At 42.1% G+C, this 19,115-nt stretch overlaps 1 protein-coding gene across 1 annotated transcript in view; it reads left to right on the top strand.

The window, feature by feature from the left end:
- LOC121539731 (usherin-like) overlaps positions 1 to 19,115 on the top strand; it is a 158,367-nt gene that overhangs the window by 37,178 nt on the left and 102,074 nt on the right. Inside the window, exons 4-7 of the mRNA XM_045207408.1 lie at positions 5,122 to 5,257; positions 16,072 to 16,135; positions 16,452 to 16,553; positions 16,783 to 16,975. Of these exons, the coding sequence (XP_045063343.1) occupies positions 5,122 to 5,257; positions 16,072 to 16,135; positions 16,452 to 16,553; positions 16,783 to 16,975 (495 nt within the window). The remainder of the gene's footprint in view (positions 1 to 5,121; positions 5,258 to 16,071; positions 16,136 to 16,451; positions 16,554 to 16,782; positions 16,976 to 19,115) is intronic.

Genomic DNA, 19,115 nt, shown 5'->3' with positions numbered 1-19,115 from the left:
CCCTCTCACCTCTCTACCTCTCTCTTTGTGTATCTACAGTGGGGGAAAAAAGTATTTAGTCAGCCACCAATTGTGCATGTTCTCCCACTTAAAAAGATGAGAGAGGCCTGTAATTTTCATCATAGGTACACATCAACTATGACAGACAAAATGAGAAAGAAAAATCCAGAAAATCACATTGTAGGATTTTCTATGAATTTATTTGCAAATTATGGTGGAAAATAAGTATTTGGTCAATAACAAAAGTTTCTCAATACTTTGTTATATACCCTTTGTTGGCAATGACACAGGTCAAATGTTTTCTGTAAGTCTTCACAAGGTTTTCACACACTGTTGCTGGTATTTTGGCCCATTCCTCCATGCAGATCTCCTCTAGAGCAGTGATGTTTTGGGGCTGTCGCTGGGCAACACGGACTTTCAACTCCCTCCAAAGATTTTCTATGGGGTTGAGATCTGGAGACTGGCTAGGCCACTCCAGGACCTTGAAATGCTTCTTACGAAGCCACTCCTTCATTGCCCGGGCGGTGTGTTTGGGATCATTGTCATGCTGAAAGACCCAGCCACGTTTCATCTTCAATGCCCTTGCTGATGGAAGGAGGTTTTCACTCAAAATCTCACGATACATGGCCCCATTCATTCTTTCCTTTACACGGATCAGTCGTCCTGGTCCCTTTGCAGAAAAAACAGCCCCAAAGCATGATGTTTCCACCCCCATGCTTCACAGTAGGTATGGTGTTCTTTGGATGCAACTCAGCATTCTTTGTCCTCCAAACACGACGAGTTGAGTTTTTACCAAAAAGTTATATTTTGGTTTCATCTGACCATATGACATTCTCCCAATCCTCTTCTGGATCATCCAAATGCACTCTAGCAAACTTCAGACGGGCCTGGACATGTACTGGCTTAAGCAGGGGGACACGTCTGGCACTGCAGGATTTGAGTCCCTGGCGGCGTAGTGTGTTACTGATGGTAGGCTTTGTTACTTTGGTCCCAGCTCTCTGCAGGTCATTCACTAGGCCCCCCCGTGTGGTTCTGGGATTTTTGCTCACCGTTCTTGTGATCATTTTGACCCCACGGGGTGAGATCTTGCGTGGAGCCCCAGATCGAGGGAGATTATCAGTGGTCTTGTATGTCTTCCATTTCCTAATAATTGCTCCCACAGTTGCTTTCTTCAAACCAAGCTGCTTACCTATTGCAGATTCAGTCTTCCCAGCCTGGTGCAGGTCTACAATTTTGTTTCTGGTGTCCTTTGACAGCTCTTTGGTCTTGGCCATAGTGGAGTTTGGAGTGTGACTGTTTGAGGTTGTGGACAGGTGTCTTTTATACTGATAACAAGTTCAAACAGGTGCCATTAATACAGGTAACGAGTGGAGGACAGAGGAGAAGTAGAAGTTACAGGTCTGTGAGAGCCAGAAATCTTGCTTGTTTGTAGGTGACCAAATACTTATTTTCCACCATAATTTTCAAATAAATTCATTAAAAATCCTACAATGTGATTTTCTGGAAAAAAAATCCGTCATAGTTGACGTGTACCTATGATGAAAATTACAGGCCTCTCTCATCTTTTTAAGTGGGAGAACTTGCACAATTGGTGGCTGACTAAATACTTTTTTCCCCCACTGTATATATTTTTCCTCCTCCCCCCCTCTCTTTTCAGACAGTGGTGATATTTCACTCCTCTCTTGGCCCTGGCCCTGCTGTATACTAAAGCCTGTGATAATGTAACAAATTACAAACAGGAAAACATTTCTGCTTCATTTAAATGATAAGAGTCAGTCACACAGAGAGGACGAGACAGGACCATAAATAAAACATGGAGAGGATTCTGGGTCTGTTTGTGCACGCATGTGTGTGTGTGTGCATGTCGGTCCGTAGCCTCATCCAGCAGCACAGGAGTATCTCTCCTTCTGATATCTCCATCCCTTCTTCCCTCCCTCCATCCCTCCTTCCTCTGTTGAGTGTCTCTCTCCCCTCTGACAGCTCTCCCGGCCCTGGAATAAGAGTGTGTTATCAGTGAGTAGTGTGTCAGTCACAGTGGGGGAGAGGAGGGGTTGTGGGAGGGGTGAGGAGGGGGGCTGAGCTAGGTCAGGGAAGGCAGTGGGGGCTTGTTTGGAGTGTCAGAGACACAGGCCTCTCTATCCTGTGCGTGAGACGTGCGTGTATGTGTGTGTGTGTGTATGTCAGAGTCGGAGGCCTCTCTATCCACTGTGTGCGTGTATGTGTATGCATGTGAGTATGTGTGTGTGCGTGCGTATGACAGGCGCCTCTATTGAGCTAGTGTCATCTGCAGGGCAGCAGGAAAGGGCATCTGTTCTAATGCTAAGTCCTAATACCCACTAATATCATACATCCTAATAGAAATCTTAAGCTCTCCGTCTGTTCCCGGCCTATTTGCACAGTAATGTATTTACACATCCTCAGCTCAATGCATTTATTGTAATACGCTCTGGATAAGACCCTCTGCTAACTGACATCAATGTAAATATACAATAATACCCTTCCTCTGTGTGTCTAGCATACTAATATACTAATGTAGGTAGATCTGACTCAAACCTGCTCGGATTCACTCCTCTGAATAGCTTCTGTTGCTAAATCAGCCCATATGGGATCTCATTTCAAATACAGCGTATAAGTACTTATTTGTAAATTATTTTAAATGCCTAGGGTTGCAAAATTCCGGGATTTTCCCCCAAATTCCAAGGTTTTTCAAAAATCTTGGTTGCAAGATTCCCAGAATCAGGAGGGAATAAGCACGAAATCTGGAATCCTCCTATCAGGATTTCTGAAAAACCTAGGAATTTCAGAAAGTTACAGGAATATTGCAACCCTATAAAGGCCTATAATGTTTATAAAGTGTAGTCCTTTTGGAGAACTAATGTACTAATAGAATCTCATACAAAAGCACAGAGAGCTAACTGGGAAATTACTCTAAAACAGAGTCAGGCTCCAGGTGTACGATTCACACAACAGGAACAGCCTTATCATTCATACTGACATAAAGCCTCTGCTAGTAACTACCGTAATGACACTTCATCAGGTTTCACCATCTCTCTCTCTCTCTTTCTCTCTCTCTTTCTCTCTCTATTTCTCTCTCTCTCTCTCTCTCTCTCTCTCTCTCTCTCTTCTCGCTCTCTCTCTCTCTCTCTCTCTCTCTCTCTCTCTCTGCTCTCTCTCTCCCTCCATCTGTCTGTCTGTCTGTCTGTCCCAGATCACAGTCCACAGCAGATACGTGACTCCCAACCCTGCCTTGTTACATCAGCAGATAAACTAATGGGTCAAAGGGACAGGTCAGACAATGGGACATTCTACCACACACACTCAACTCATCTTCCCCTCACACCCCCGACACACACACACACACACACACACACACACACACACACACACACACACTCACACACACTCACACACACACACACACACACACACACACACACACACACACACACACACACACACACACACACACACACACACACACACACACACACACACACACACACACACACACACACACACACACACACACACACACCTACACAGACACACATGCACACACACACACACACATACACATACACACACACACATACACACACACACTGAAAGCGGAGAGCTTTTAAAGCTGTTTGATTGCCAGTGTCCAGTGATCAGTGATCAGTGCTCAGTGAGTCATTCAAAGCTTTCCACTGCCACTGGCCAGGCCTTGGGTTAATCTGGGCATGTAAAACACACTGTTCTACTGCACAGCTACATTCAATGGACTGGCTATGAGAGATGACATGTGAGAGAGAGAAAAGTGAGAGCGACAGATAGGCGACAGGTGAGAGAGAGACAGGTAAGAGAGACAGGTAGGAGGCAGGCGAGAGACAGGTGTTAATCTGGGCCGCTCTCTACAGCACCTGCTGTCAATGGGACAGGTGAGAAATACAAGTTAGGGAAAGAAGAAGAAGAAGAAGAAGAAGAAGAGGAGGAAGAAGAAACTCAAGGGTCTCTTGAAGCAACAGTAGTTGAAAAAAGAGTGAAGGCAGCAAAGAGAGGTAAAAAAGAAGAAGAGAAAAAATTGCATTTTCTAAAACTAACAAAGGAGTGCTGGCCAGTGTTTCAAAGGGGTGCGCGGCGCTAAGCAGGATGAAGCTCTTTCCAATTCATTTACATCACCATGACAACTCTTCAGATCTCCATGCACACCATTGGCTGGTTACAGATTCCGAGAGCGGCCTTCTCTCTACGTCCTTCTCTTTCTCCGTCTTTCCATCTCTCTCTCTCTCGCCGTCTCCGCAGACTTCAATCAGCCGTCATGAAAGTGCAAAGCTTAAGTATCTTCCAGACAGACAGGCAGTTGTTGAGTCGAGCCGAGCGCCGCCTTGCCTTCATCCCCAAAGACGTTTTGAGACAGACTTATTTCCCCTGCACCTTTTTCAACTCCTCTAAAGAGGCGAGGAGAGAAGAGGTGGATAGGAAACACAAACTTGAGAGAGAGAGGGAATGTGTTAGAAAAGAGAGAGAGTGGTTTTATCTGTGCTACCACAGTGCATGCTAGCCAGACACAGCAAGAGGGGGATAGACAGAAACATTTTGAGAGAGAGAGGGGAGAAAGAGAGAAGAGACGTTGAAGTTTTCTAAGGTCTATGAACATATTTTTCTGGAGTTTTGATCTGAATGGAAGCATTTGCTTTGACTGTGTTTGTGTTTTAATATTCATGGCCGGGGAGAGGAGGGGTTTTGGTCAACAGGAAGCTCATTTGTGGCTGAGGTTTTTGCCTGAGGGGGTTTCTGGTAGGGAAATGAACTGGAAGATTATCCCTGTGTATAATTCACTCCTAGCGTCAAACTGACTGGCAGACTGAACGCTGAAGGCTGCTGGGCTATACGTCTTACTCTCCTTCAGAGACAGGATCATCACACTGTTAGATACTCTTTATAAAGCTTGTATCAGGACAAGGCAAGGACCAAGAGATGGTCAAAACCTTGTCAGTGAAATTGTAACTTTTTAACACTTCACTGTATAAAAGTTCATCTAAATGTCTGAAACACAGAATAAAGTAATGTCTCAAGCACAAAGTAACATTGAGTTCTGTTTGATCCACAGAATAATTTTGCATTCTAATTGGTCCACAGGTGCATGGCAAAAGCGTCAGTCTCTTCCTGGATGGACTGGAGGAGGACGGGACGCCCTTTGACACTCGACCTCTGACCTCACCCATCTCTGACATCAATACGGACAGTGCCATGAGAGTCGGACTGAGCTCTAACGGTAACAACAAGATAACACATGATGCATACATACCGTACCAGTCAAAAGTTTGGACACACCTACTCATTCAAAGGTTTTTCTTTATTTTTTATATTTTCTACATTGTAGAATAGTAGTGAAGACATCAAAACTATGAAATAACACATATGAAATCATGTAGTAACCAAAAAAGTGTTAAACAAATCAAAATATATTTTATTTGTGAGATTCTTCAAAGTAGCCACCCTTTGCATTGATGACAGCTTTGCACACTCTTGGCATTCTCTCAACCAGCTTCACCTGGAATGCTTTTCCAACAGTCTTGAAGGAGTTCCCACATATGCTGAGCACTTGTTGGCTGCTTTTCCTTCACTCTGCCGTCCGACTCATCCCAAACCATCTCAATTGGGTTGAAGTCGGGGGATTGTAGAGGCCAGGTCATCTGATACAGCACTCCATCACTCTCCTTCTTGGTCAAATAGCCCTTCCACAGCCTGGAGGGGTGTTGGGTCATTGTCCTGTTGAAAAACAAATGATTGTCCCACTAAGCCCAAACCAGATGGAATGGCATATCGCTGTAGAATGCTGTGACAGTGTCACCAGCAAAGCACCCCCACACCATAACACCTCCTCCTCCATGCTTTACGGTGGGAACTACACATACGGAGATCATCCGTTCACCCACACCACGTCTCACAAAGACACAGCGGTTGGAACCAACAATCTCTTAAAAGGACACATTTCCTCCGGTCTAATGTCCATTGCTCGTGTTTCTTGGCCCAAGCAAGTCTCTTATTCTTATTGATGGCCTTTAGTAGTGGTTTCTTTGCAGCAATTCGACCATGAAGGAATGATTCACGCAGTCTGCTCTGAACAGTTGATGTTGAGATGTGTCTGTTACTTGAACTCTGTAAAGCATTTATTTGGGCTGCAATTTATGAGGCTGGTAACTCTAATGAACTTATCCTCTGCAGCAGAGGTAACTCTGGGTCTTCCATTCCTGTGGCGGTCCTCATGAGAGCCAGTTTCATCATAGCGCTTGATGGTTTTTGCGACTGCACTTGAATAAACTTTTCCATATTGACTGATCTTCATGTCTTAAAGTAATGATGGACTGTCGTTTCTCTTTGCTTATTTGAGCTGTTCTTGCCATAATATGGACTTGGTCTTTTACCAAATAGGGTTATCTTCTGTATACCCCCCCCCTACCTTGTCACAACACAACTGATTGGCTCAAACACATTAAGAAGGAAATACATTCCACAAATTAACTTTTAAGAAGGCACACCTGTTAATTGAAATGCATTCCAGGTGACTAACCTCATGAAGCTGGTTGAGAGAATGCCAAGAGTGTGCAAAGCTGTCATCAAGGCAAAGGGTGGCTATTTGAAGAATCTCAAATATAAAATATATTTTGATTTATTTAACACTTTTTTGGTTACTACATGATTCCATATGTGTTATTTCATCGTTTTGATGTCTTCACTATTATTCTACAATGTAAAAAAATAAAAAAAATAAAGAAAAACCCTTGAATGAGTAGGTGTGTCCAAACTTTTGACTGGTAGTGTATATATTTTTTTTATGGCACATGAGACACCTGTCTAATTCACGCCCATCTCAGTGAACTAATCCATTGCGGAGGCCGAGACTAATCCATTGCGGAGGCTACGGGGATGACACAGTCCAAGAAGAAGGAGATTGTGGCTAAGATGCACAATGCACGTCTCTCTCCAGAATGTGCTCTCTCCCGCCAATTTGTGCACATTCATTGTTTCATAACTTCATTGTGTGAATTGTTCGTGTTTGATTTTTTGTGTCTATCAATTCCCAATTACATATATCACCAGTAGTACATTTACCGTTAATTCCTATAATTTCTAATCTACAATGTTTGTTTGGTTACGGTCATTTCTGTTAAAGCATTCAATATATTATTATTCAATTATTTTACCGTTTATCATTGTCGGAGAAGACACGTTGAAAATAAAACAAAAAAATGACAAAGGAAAGAGAGAGAGGGGAAAAAGGAGAAGAGAAGAGGAGAGAGAGAGAGAAGAAGGCGTCCAGCGCATCATCAAAGCAACAATGCTCAGTGTTTCTGTGGCCTAATCCTGTTTCCACACGCTAAAGAAGACCTCATCCAAAGCCCTGGGCTGTAGAGAGCTGTAGAGCTGCTCTCCTCCATCATCTATCCTGTCTACATCTCTCCACACACACACACACTCCCCCCCTCCTCACACACACACACTCCCCCCATTCCTCACACACACACAGATAAAGATGGCAGGCCTTCTGACGCTAGGAGATGTTAGCTCTAGTTGTGATAGGTGTGGAACAACAGAGAAGTTAGCTGGGCAGGGAAAGACTCTTTGTTCGGCAGAGGAAGACAAGACTCTTAACTGGACAGGGAAAAGGCAGGGAAAGTCTCCTGTGTTCTTAGTCTCGCTCAATTCTCTCCCATGTGTTTGGATTCATGTCCTGATGATGAACCCTCTCAGATGTACAGCTCTCCTCCCACTGCCAACAGGCAACAGTACACACAGTCTGCCACTGTTTCACCACTGATACTGACAGACACGTTTTATAAAGGAATCCACTTTATTGCACATATGCTCCTTATGTGTGTTCAGTGTTTCTGTTAGTGGCCAAGGCTTCAGTTGAAAGGTACAGTAGCCGAAGAAACAGAGTTGTCTAGAATCTGAAAGTATGGACAGAGCCTAAGTACACATGTCATTCTGTAGTCTCAGCAAAACCGACAAGTGATTATGGCAAAGAGAGAGAGAGAGAGAGAGACAGAGACAGAGAGAAGGGTAGACACAGGAAAACCTGGCTCCCTGTAGAGAAAAGGCTGTGCAACCACTGCACCACAGCAGAACCTGAGACAGAGCTACATTTCTTGACAAAATGTCAAAAATATAAAACAATTAGAGAGTGTAATTTCCCCAAATTTGAAACAGTTTTTCAAGGTTTCAAAGACCTCTCTGATGAGAAAAGGCTACCCGTCCTGTTGGGGGAGGACGCAGAGAGCTGTGGGTTGGCAGCGCACTACATTGCTGCCTGCCATTAGATGAGGGACAATGTCTGACAGACCAACCAACCTGCACATGTCCTCTATATTGTTATTGTTCAATGGTTATTTTGACCCTTGGTTATTGTTGTTGCGGTTGTCCCGTTGACAATATTTATTATTATTATTTTAATTATGCTAATATTGTAAATATCCAAAGTAAGCTTTGGCAATATGTACAGTGTTACGTCATGCCAATAAAGCAAATTGAATTGAATTGAATTGAGAAGGAGAGCCAGAGCCAGAGAGAGAGAGAGAGAGAGAGAGAGAGAGAGAGAGAGAGAGAGAGAGAGAGAGAGAGAGAGAGAGAGAGAGAGAGAGAGAGAGAGAGAGAGAGAGAGAGAGAGAGAGAGAGAGAGAGAGAGAGAGAAGGCAAGAGGGGCCTTGTATGCCATCAAAAGGAACATAACATTTGACATACCAATTAGCTAAAAATACTTGAATCAGTTATAGAACCCATTGCCCTTTATGGTTGTGAGGTCTGGGGTCCGCTCACCAACCAAGAATTCACAAAATGGGACAAACACCAAATTGAGACTCTGCATGCAGAATTCTGCAAAAATATCCTCTGTGTACAACGAAAAACACCAAATAATGCATGCAGAGCAGAATTAGGCCGATACCCGCTAATTATCAAAATCCAGAAAAGAGCCGTTAAATTATATAACCACTTAAAACGAACTAATTCCCAAACCTTCCATAACAAAGCCATCACCTACAGAGAGATGAACTTGGAGAAGAGTCCCCTAAGTAAGCTGGTCCTGGGGCTCTGTTCACAAACACAAACAGACCCCACAGAGCCCCAGGACAACAACAACAATACAATTAGACCCAACCAAATCATGAGAAAAAAAAAGGGAATTACTTGACACATTGGAAAGAATTAACAAAAAAACAGAGAAAACTAGAATGCTATTTGGCTCTAAACAGAGTGTACACAGTGGCAGAATACCTGACCACTGTGACTGACCCAAACTTAAGGAAAGCTTTGACTATGTACAGACTCAGTGAGCATAGCCTTGCTATTGAGAAAGGTCGCCGTAGGCAGACCTGGCTCTCAAGAAAAGACAGGCTATGTGCACACTGCCCACAAATGAGGTGGAAACTGAGCTGCACTTCCTAACCTCCTGCCAAATGTATGAACATATTAAAGACACATACAGTGGGGAGAACAAGTATTTGATACACTGCCGATTTTGCAGGTTTTCCTACTTACAAAGCATGTAGAGGTCTGTAATTTTTATCATAGGTACACTTCAACTGTGAGAGACGGAATCTAAAATCTGGAGAAGGTCTGTATGGAGGAGTGGGCCAAAATCCCTGCTGCAGTGTGTGCAAACCTGGTCAAAACCTACAAGAAACGTATGATCTCTGTAATTGCAAACAAAGGTTTTTGTACCAAATATTAAAGTTCTGCTTTTCTGATGTATCAAATACTTATGTCATGCAATAAAATGCAAATTAATTACTTAAAAATCATACAATGTGATTTTCTGGATTTTTGTTTTAGATTCCGTCTCTCACAGTTGAAGTGTACCTATGATAAAAATTACAGACCTCTACATGCTTTGTAAGTAGGAAAACCTGCAAAATCGGCAGTGTATCAAATACTTGTTCTCCCCACTGTATTTCCCTCAGATTACAGAGATCCACAAAGAATTAGAAAATAAACCCAATTTTGATCAACTCCCTTATCTACTGGGTGAAAAACCACAGTGTGCCATCACAGCTGCAATATTTTTGACCTGTTGCCACAACAAAAGGGCAACCAGTGAAGAACAAACACCATTATAAATACAACCCATATTTATGGTTATTTATTTTCCCATTTGTAATTTAACTATTTGCACATTGTTACAACACTGTACAGTGAGGGAAATCTGATTGATTGATTGCTTCTGTGGACAGGTGTCTTTTATACAGGTAACAAGCTGAGATTAGGAGTACTCCCTTTAAGAGTGTGCTCCTAATCTCAGCTCGTTACCTGTATAAAAGACACCTGGGAGCGAGAAATCTTTCTGATTGAGAGGGGGTCAAATACTTATTTCCCTCATTAAAATGCAAATCAATTATTAACATTTTTGACATCGCTTTTCTTTATTTTTTTTGTTGTTATTCTGTCTCTCACTGTTCAAATAAACCTACCATTAAAATTATAGACTGATCATTTCTTTGTCAGTGGGCAAACGTACAAAATCAGCAGGGGATCAAATACTTTTTTCCCTCACTGTACATAATATGACATTTGAAATGTCTTTATTCTTTTGGAACGTCTGAGTGTAATGTTTACTGTTAATATTTATTGTTTATTTCACTTTTGTTTACTATCTACTTCACTTGCTTTGGCAATGTTAACATATGTTTCCCATGCCAATAAAGCCCTTAAATTGAATTGAATTGAGAGAGAAAGGTAGAGAGAGAGAGAGAAGGAGAGCCAGAGAGAGGGAGAGTGAGAGACAGAGAGAGAGAGAGAGAGAGAGAGAGAGAGAGGAGAGAGCCAGAGAGAGAGAGAGAGAGTAAGAGACAGAGAGAAAGAAATACTTCTTGGTTCCTCTGACTGTTACAGTTTTTCTCAGTCGCTTTGGTGCATTTTTCACATCATCCCTAACATGTGCAAAATAATAAGTGCATTTCTCAGAACAATTTGTACAAACTGCAATATACAATAGATATGTTTCTAAAGCTAGTCAGTCACTAAAAATCCTTAGTACATCTCTCAAAAGTAAATATTCATGCCAATGATCATGTCAGTGTCATCAGAATGATAAGTCATTGAGTCATTGTTCACGAACAAGGTTGTCAAAATGTTTAGGCATGTTGTCAATGGAACTGTGTACTTTGACAGTATTACCTGATGTAAACTTAGGCTACAGTTTGGATGACAGTTACTGTATTGAAAATGCACAAGGCTGCACTTCTATGGCATATATCAATTTCAACAGTACTATTTACATATTACTGTATGTGGGTTATTGATTGAAAGAGACTGGACAACCCAAGGGGCACAAAGGAAAAAAAACTAAATTAGAAAGAAACACAGGAAACCACCCCTAAGGCACAACTTTGCCCACAGCACTGTTCTAGTGCTGTCTCTACACATCCAGACGTTCCTGTCTGTCAGCCCACATATTCTCATCCACATCACACCGGATATTTTCCCTTCCAATGCAACGTGGAAAGAATCTTTTGGAATGCCTTATCCATCCTCTGCAGGCGTCTACTGTGGTGTCCTCACATGCTGCATCCATTGCAGCCAGCAGGGTCATCTGTGTGTGTGGCTGACGATCGTACACCTTCCACCTCCATGCTGAAAAGAACTCCTCAATTGGGTTAAGGAATGGTGAATAAGGTGGGAGGAATTCTATGAGCATCCTCGGGTGGGTCACAAACCATTGCCTTATGATGTTTGATCGATGGAAACTCACATTATCACAAATGACCACATACTTTGGCAAATCCTCTCTAAACAGACCCCTCTCATCATCAGGGATGAGAGCCCTGTAGAGTCTCTAAAAGTTGAGTAGATGCTGGGTGTTGTATGGCCCTAAAAGGGGGGATATGGGTTAGGACACCATGCTCCGAAATAGCAGCACACATGGTGATATTTCCTCCCCGTTGGCCTGGCAAATCCACAGTAGCTCTGTGACCGATGATATTCCGACCCCGCCTTCTGCATTTGGTCAGGTTGAAGCCAGCCTCATCCACGTATACAAAGTTGTGAGAGGGTTCACTTGATTCCAACTCCATTATACGCTATATCCCAGAACACACAGTTGAATTTGTTTTGGTAAGGAAGAGTGACATAAAATGTACATATATTGCATGTTCCTTCCACAGCAATGGAAATGTGTGCAGTTTATGCTTACTGTACTATTTAACACTATAAAATGTTGCTGTAAAGTAGTTACATAGATATATGTTTTACCTGTACATACTGGTACCGTAGCTCCTTAACTCTGTCCTCATTCCTTTGGAATGGTACACGGTACAGCTGTTTCATACTCATCTGGTTTCTATGCAGCACCCTGTCGATGGTTGAGATGCTAACCGTATGGATGTTTTCAAAGACATCGTTGTCTTCTATAATGGTCCTTTGTATTTCCCTGAGTCTCATGGCATTGTTTGCTCGGACCATGGTGCAAATAGCCTCCTCCTGTTGAGGTGTGAAAAGGCGTCCTCTGCCACCAGTTTGAGGTAATCTTGCAGTCCTATGTGTGGAAAAATGCAGTGATGCATCGCACACTTTCACATAGACAAAAACTATGCGAACACACATTTTACTGTAAAACATACAGGTGGGTGCATGTAAGGTGCAGTATGTATCTGTATAGAGTATATTTCTGTATGCTGTGAAATACAAGTGGACTACTATAATATGAAGCATTGTAGGAAGTATACAGTATACTGCTTATATACAGTAACAGTGCACTGTACATTGGTGGACATACCTGTTCTCTCTTCGAAACGTTTGTACTATTGAGGACACGGTTGATCTCCCAATATTCGGCTGCACCCTTCGACCCGCCTCAGCCATTGTAAGGCCATGATTGACAACATGGTCTACAATAGTGGCCCTTATGTCATCAGATATGCGCCTATGTCCTCTTCTGCCTCTTCCTCTGTTTTGCCTTCCACCACGCATCCTTGCTCCTCTTCTTCCTCCTCTTGGCTGTTGACCCTGTTCGTTTCCTGGTCCATCCATTATTGGAAAATTGCAACTCTGTGTTGTGGTCTGTCTATATATGCTTGCCAATTGATTCTTCATGAGATGCACCTTTGAGTAATTTAGACAACTGGTTGATTGTTGGTTGAACTAACACTTTACATTCCTTCATGAGTGAGGGTTAATTTCACCTGCACGATTCAGCAATTTACGTTTTTGTACAAAAGGTCTAATAGAAATGTGTAAAACTATGCTTGACAGTTTATGACAAATAGTTCAACAATTTTGCATGTAATGGCTTATGCAAGGAACTAATGCCTAGATGTTTTGAGGGGTAAGACTATTCAACAGAGAACCATCTACTATATTTTGATCAACATGACATGAGCAATTGAAAATGTGGAAAAAAGCTGACACTTGTACATTATCAATTGCAATATGTACAAACGCAATTGCAATTTGTTCAAAGGAATAAGAAATTGCTTTAATGATGTGCACAAGTGACTAGATGATTTGGAATTTGTACAAGTAGTATCAAGAATTGCACTTTTGATCTAAGAAATGCACCAAAGCGACTGAGAAAAACTGTAACTCTGTCCTCATTCCTTTGGAATGGTACACGGTACAGCTGTTTCATACTCATCTGGTTTCTATGCAGCACCCTGTCGATGGTTGAGATGCTAACCGTATGGATGTTTTCAAAGACATCGTTGTCTTCTATAATGGTCCTTTGTATTTCCCTGAGTCTCATGGCATTGTTTGCTCGGACCATGGTGCAAATAGCCTCCTCCTGTTGAGGTGTGAAAAGGCGTCCTCTGCCACCGGTTTGAGGTAATCTTGCAGTCCTATGTGTGGAAAAATGCAGTGATGCATCGCACACTTTCACATAGACAAAAACTATGCGAACACACATTTTACTGTAAAACATACAGGTGGGTGCATGTAAGGTGCAGTATGTATCTGTATAGAGTATATTTCTGTATGCTGTGAAATACAAGTGGACTACTGTAATATGAAGCATTGTAGGGAAGTATACAGTATACTGCTTATATACAGTAACAGTGCACTGTACATTGGTGGACATACCTGTTCTCTCTTCGAAACGTTTGTACTATTGAGGACACGGTTGATCTCCCAATATTCGGCTGCACCCCTTCGACCCGCCTCAGCCATTGTAAGGCCATGATTGACAACATGGTCTACAATAGTGGCCCTTATGTCATCAGATATGCGCCTATGTCCTCTTCTGCCTCTTCCTCTGTTTTGCCTTCCACCACGCATCCTTGCTCCTCTTCTTCCTCCTCTTGGCTGTTGACCCTGTTCGTTTCCTGGTCCATCCATTATTGGAAAATTGCAACTCTGTGTTGTGGTCTGTCTATATATGCTTGCCAATTGATTCTTCATGAGATGCACCTTTGAGCAATTTAGACAACTGGTTGATTGTTGGTTGAACTAACACTTTACATTCCTTCATGAGTGAGGGTTAATTTCACCTGCACGATTCAGCAATTTACGTTTTTGTACAAAAGGTCTAATAGAAATGTGTAAAACTATGCTTGACAGTTTATGACAAATAGTTCAACAATTTTGCATGTAATGGCTTATGCAAGGAACTAATGCCTAGATGTTTTGAGGGGTAAGACTATTCAACAGAGAACCATCTACTATATTTTGATCAACATGACATGAGCAATTTAAAATGTGGGAAAAAGCTGACACTTGTACATTATCAATTGCAATATGTACAAAAGCAATTGCAATTTGTTCAAAGGAATAAGAAATTGCTTTAATGATGTGCACAAGTGACCAGATGATTTGGAATTTGTACAAGTAGTATCAAGAATTGCACTTTTGATCTAAGAAATGCACCAAAGCGACTGAGAAAAACTGTAACTGTGTCTCTCTATGGTTCCTCTGACTGTTAACTGTGTCTCTCTATGGTTCCTCTGACTGTTAACTGTGTCTCTCTATGGTTCCTCTGACTGTTAACTGTGTCTCTCTATGGTTCCTCTGACTGTTAACTGTGTCTCTCAATGGTTCCTCTGACTGTTAACTGTGTGTCTCTCTATGGTTCCTCTGACTGTTAACTGTGTGTCTCTCTATGGTTCCTCTGATTGTTAACTGTGTGTCTCTCTATGGTTCCTCTGACTGTTAACTGTGTGTCTCTCTATGGTTCCTCTGATTGTTAACTGTGTGTCTCTCTATGGTTCCTCTGACTGTTAACTGTGTCTCTCTATGGTTCCTCTGATTGTTAACTGAGTGTCTCTCTATGGTTCCTCTGACTGTTAACTGTGTCTCTATGGTTCCTCTGACTGTTAACTGTGTGTCTCTCTATGGTTCCTCTGACTGTTACCTGTGTGTCTCTCTATGGTTCATCTTACTGTTAACTGTGTCTCTATGGTTCCTCTGACTGTTAACTGTGTGTCTCTCTATGGTTCCTCTGACTGTTAACTGTGTGTCTCTCTATGGTTCCTCTGACTGTTAACTGTGTCTCTCTATGGTTCCTCTGACTCTTAACTGAGTGTCTCTCTATGGTTCCTCTGACTGTTAACTGTGTCTCTATGGTTCCTCTGACTGTTAACTGTGTGTCTCTCTATGGTTCCTCTGACTGTTAACTGTGTGTCTCTCTATGGTTCCTCTGACTGTTAACTGTGTCTCTCTATGGTTCCTCTGACTCTTAACTGAGTGTCTCTCTATGGTTCCTCTGACTGTTAACTGTGTCTCTATGGTTCCTCTGACTGTTAACTGTGTGTCTCTCTATGGTTCCTCTGACTGTTAACTGTGTGTCTCTCTATGGTTCATCTTACTGTTAACTGTGTCTCTCTATGGTTCCTCTGACTGTTAACTGTGTCTCTCTATGGTTCATCTGACTGTTAACTGTGTGTCTCGCTAGCTTAGACATAGAGAGCCCTACTATATCTTACATCCCAGTCAACTGTAACATTTATAGCACTGCAAGATAAACTAAACAGTACTCAGCTCAGTTTCGTTGTGTGTTTAACAGAGAATAAAGAGAAAGATAAGCTAATCCACTGGTCACTATGGATCCAGCTGACTGTCTTCAATACACACCATTGACATCCCTCTCTTCTTTCTCACCAGGGTCAGATCAATTCATGGGCAGGATGCAGGACTTCAGATTCTATCCCAACACGCTGACTAACAGGTGAGAGGGACGGAGGGATGTTTCATATGATTCTAATGTAATTAATAAAATATGGTCCTGTATGGCTGAGTTGGTAGAGCATGGCGCTTGCACCGCCAGGGTCGTGGGTTCGATTCCTGGGGCCACCCTCACGTAAAATGTATGCATTCATAACTGTAAGTCGCTTTGGATAAAAGCGTCTTCTTAATGGGATATTTATTATTGTATATTAATACAGCAGTTCATGAAATTACCTTTTGCAAAATTTTATTTTGAGACTGATCCCGACACCATTGTGCATCTGGCTCACAACCTGATCCATTGTCTCCCACTCCAGAGAGATAGTGGAGGTGTATTCAGGCTTCCTGCCCCTCCTCCACGCCCAGTCAGAGTGCCGCTGCCCCCCCAGCCACCCCAGGGTACACCCCTTAGTGGAGAGGTACTGTATATTGATGGATTGATTGATTGATTGATTGATATACAGATGTATTAACTAGATAAGCTTTCGTTTAACCAAGTAAGTGAACAGAAAACCAATTCTCTCTTGCAGCACAACAAATATAACAAAATATACAAAATACAGCTACAACAAAAGCCGCATCACAACAAAATCGACATCACGTCATAGTATCCCAATAACAACAACAACATAACCCATCCCTGTCTAGGTACTGTATTCCCAACGCGGTGGAGGACACCACTAATAACCGTGTGTTGAGGCTCAACATGGACGCTCACCCTGTCAGCTATATCAATGACCAGGACATGGGTACAGCCTGGGTGTCCAACATACTGACTGGACCTGAGAACATGGACCAAGGGCTGACCATCACCATAGACCTAGTCAACGGGCAGTACCAGGTAATGTTTGTCTGTCTGTCGGTCTGTCTGTCTGTGCATCTGTCCGTCTGTACATCTGTCTTTCTGTCTATCGGTCTGTCTGAAAGTATGTTTCTGTTTCTGTGTCTGTTTGGTTAGAATGGATTTAGCCTGTGGTTGAAGTACGCACAAATATCTAATAATCAAGATTAAACTGAGTCAGAATACCAAATATCTACATACTAATCAAGATTAAACTGAGTCAGATTACTAAATATCTACATACTAATCAAGATTAAATAGAGTTAGATTACCAAATATCTACATACTAATCAAGATTAAACGGGGTCAGATTACCAAATATCTACATACTAATCAAGATTAAACGGAGTTAGATTACGAAATATCTACATACTAATCAAGATTGAACGGAGTTAGATTACCAAATATCTACATACTAATCAAGATTCAACTGAGTCAGATTACCAAATATCTACATACTAATCAAGATTAAACTGAGTCAGATGACCAAATATCTACATACTAATCAAGATTAAACTGAATCAGATTTCCAAATATTGTACATAGTTGCTACAGCTAGAACTGTCAGTATTAGAGCTGTATATGTGTGTTAGGTAGAGCTGTGTTTGAGTGTTAGGTAGAGCTGTGTTTGAGTGTTAGGTAGAGCTGTGTTTGAGTGTTAGGTAGAGCTGTGTTTGAGTGTTAGGTAGAGCTGTGTTTGAGTGTTAGGTAGAGCTGTATATGTGTGTTAGGTAGAGCTGTGTTTGAGTGTTAGGTAGAGCTGTGTTTGAGTGTTAGGTAGAACTGTGTTTGTGTGTTAGGTAGAGCTGTGTTTGAGTGTTAGGTAGAGCTGTGTTTGTGTGTTAGGTAGAGCTGTGTTTGTGTGTTAGGTAGAGCTGTGTTTGAGTGTTAGGTAGAGCTGTATATGTGTGTTAGGTAGAGCTGTGTTTGTGTGTTAGGTAGAGCTGTGTTTGAGTGTTAGGTAGAACTGTGTTTGTGTGTTAGGTAGAGCTGTGTTTGAGTGTTAGGTAGAGCTGTATATGTGTGTTAGGTAGAGCTGTGTTTGTGTGTTAGGTAGAGCTGTGTTTGAGTGTTAGGTAGAGCTGTATATGTGTGTTAGGTAGAGCTGTGTTTGTGTGTTAGGTAGAGCTGTGTTTGAGTGTTAGGTAGAGCTGTATATGTGTGTTAGGTAGAGCTGTGTTTGTGTGTTAGGTAGAGCTGTGTTTGAGTTTTAGGTAGAGCTGTGTTTGAGTGTTAGGTAGAGCTGTGTTTGAGTGTTAGGTAGAGCTGTGTTTGAGTGTTAGGTAGAGCTGTGTTTGAGTGTTAGGTAGAGCTGTGTTTGTGTGTTAGGTAGAGCTGTGTTTGAGTGTTAGGTAGAGCTGTGTTTGAGTGTTAAGTAGAGCTGTGTTTGAGTGTTAGGTAGAGCTGTGTTTGAGTGTTAGGTAGAGTTGTGTTTGTGTGTTAGGTAGAGCTGTGTTTGAGTGTTAGGTAGAGCTGTGTTTGAGTGTTAGGTAGAGCTGTGTTTGAGTGATAGGTAGAGCTGTGTTTGTGTGTTAGGTAGAGCTGTGTTTGAATGTTAGGTAGAGCTGTGTTTGTGTGTTAGGTAGAGCTGTGTTTGAGTGTTAGGTAGAGCTGTGTTTGAGTGTTAGGTAGAGCTGTGTTTGAGTGTTAGGTAGAGCTGTGTTTGAGTGTTAGGTAGAGCTGTGTTTGTGTGTTAGGTAGAGCTGTTTTGAGTGTTAGGTAGAGCTGTGTTTGAGTGTTAGGTAGAGCTGTGTTTGAGTGATAGGTAGAGCTGTGTTTGTGTGTTAGGTAGAGCCGTGTTTGAGTGTTAGGTAGAGCTGTATATGTGTGTTAGGTAGAGCTGTGTTTGAGTGTTAGGTAGAGCTGTGTTTGAGTGTTAGGTAGAGCTGTATATGTGTCTTAGGTATAGCTGTGTTTGAGTGTTAGGTAGAGCTGTGTTTGAGTGTTAGGTAGAGCTGTGTTTGTGTGTTAGGTAGAGCTGTGTTTGAGTGTTAGGTAGAGCTGTGTTTGAGTGTTAGGTAGAGCTGTGTTTGAGTGTTAGGTAGAGCTGTATATGTGTCTTAGGTAGAGCTGTGTTTGAGTGTTAGGTAGAGCTGTGTTTGAGTGTTAGGTAGAGCTGTGTTTGTGTGTTAGGTAGAGC

Source organism: Coregonus clupeaformis, chromosome 25, assembly GCF_020615455.1.
Source record: "Coregonus clupeaformis isolate EN_2021a chromosome 25, ASM2061545v1, whole genome shotgun sequence".
Taxonomy (NCBI): domain Eukaryota; kingdom Metazoa; phylum Chordata; class Actinopteri; order Salmoniformes; family Salmonidae; genus Coregonus; species Coregonus clupeaformis.
Note: the sequence above shows the minus strand (reverse complement) of the source record. Positions and strands in the feature narration are given on the sequence as shown.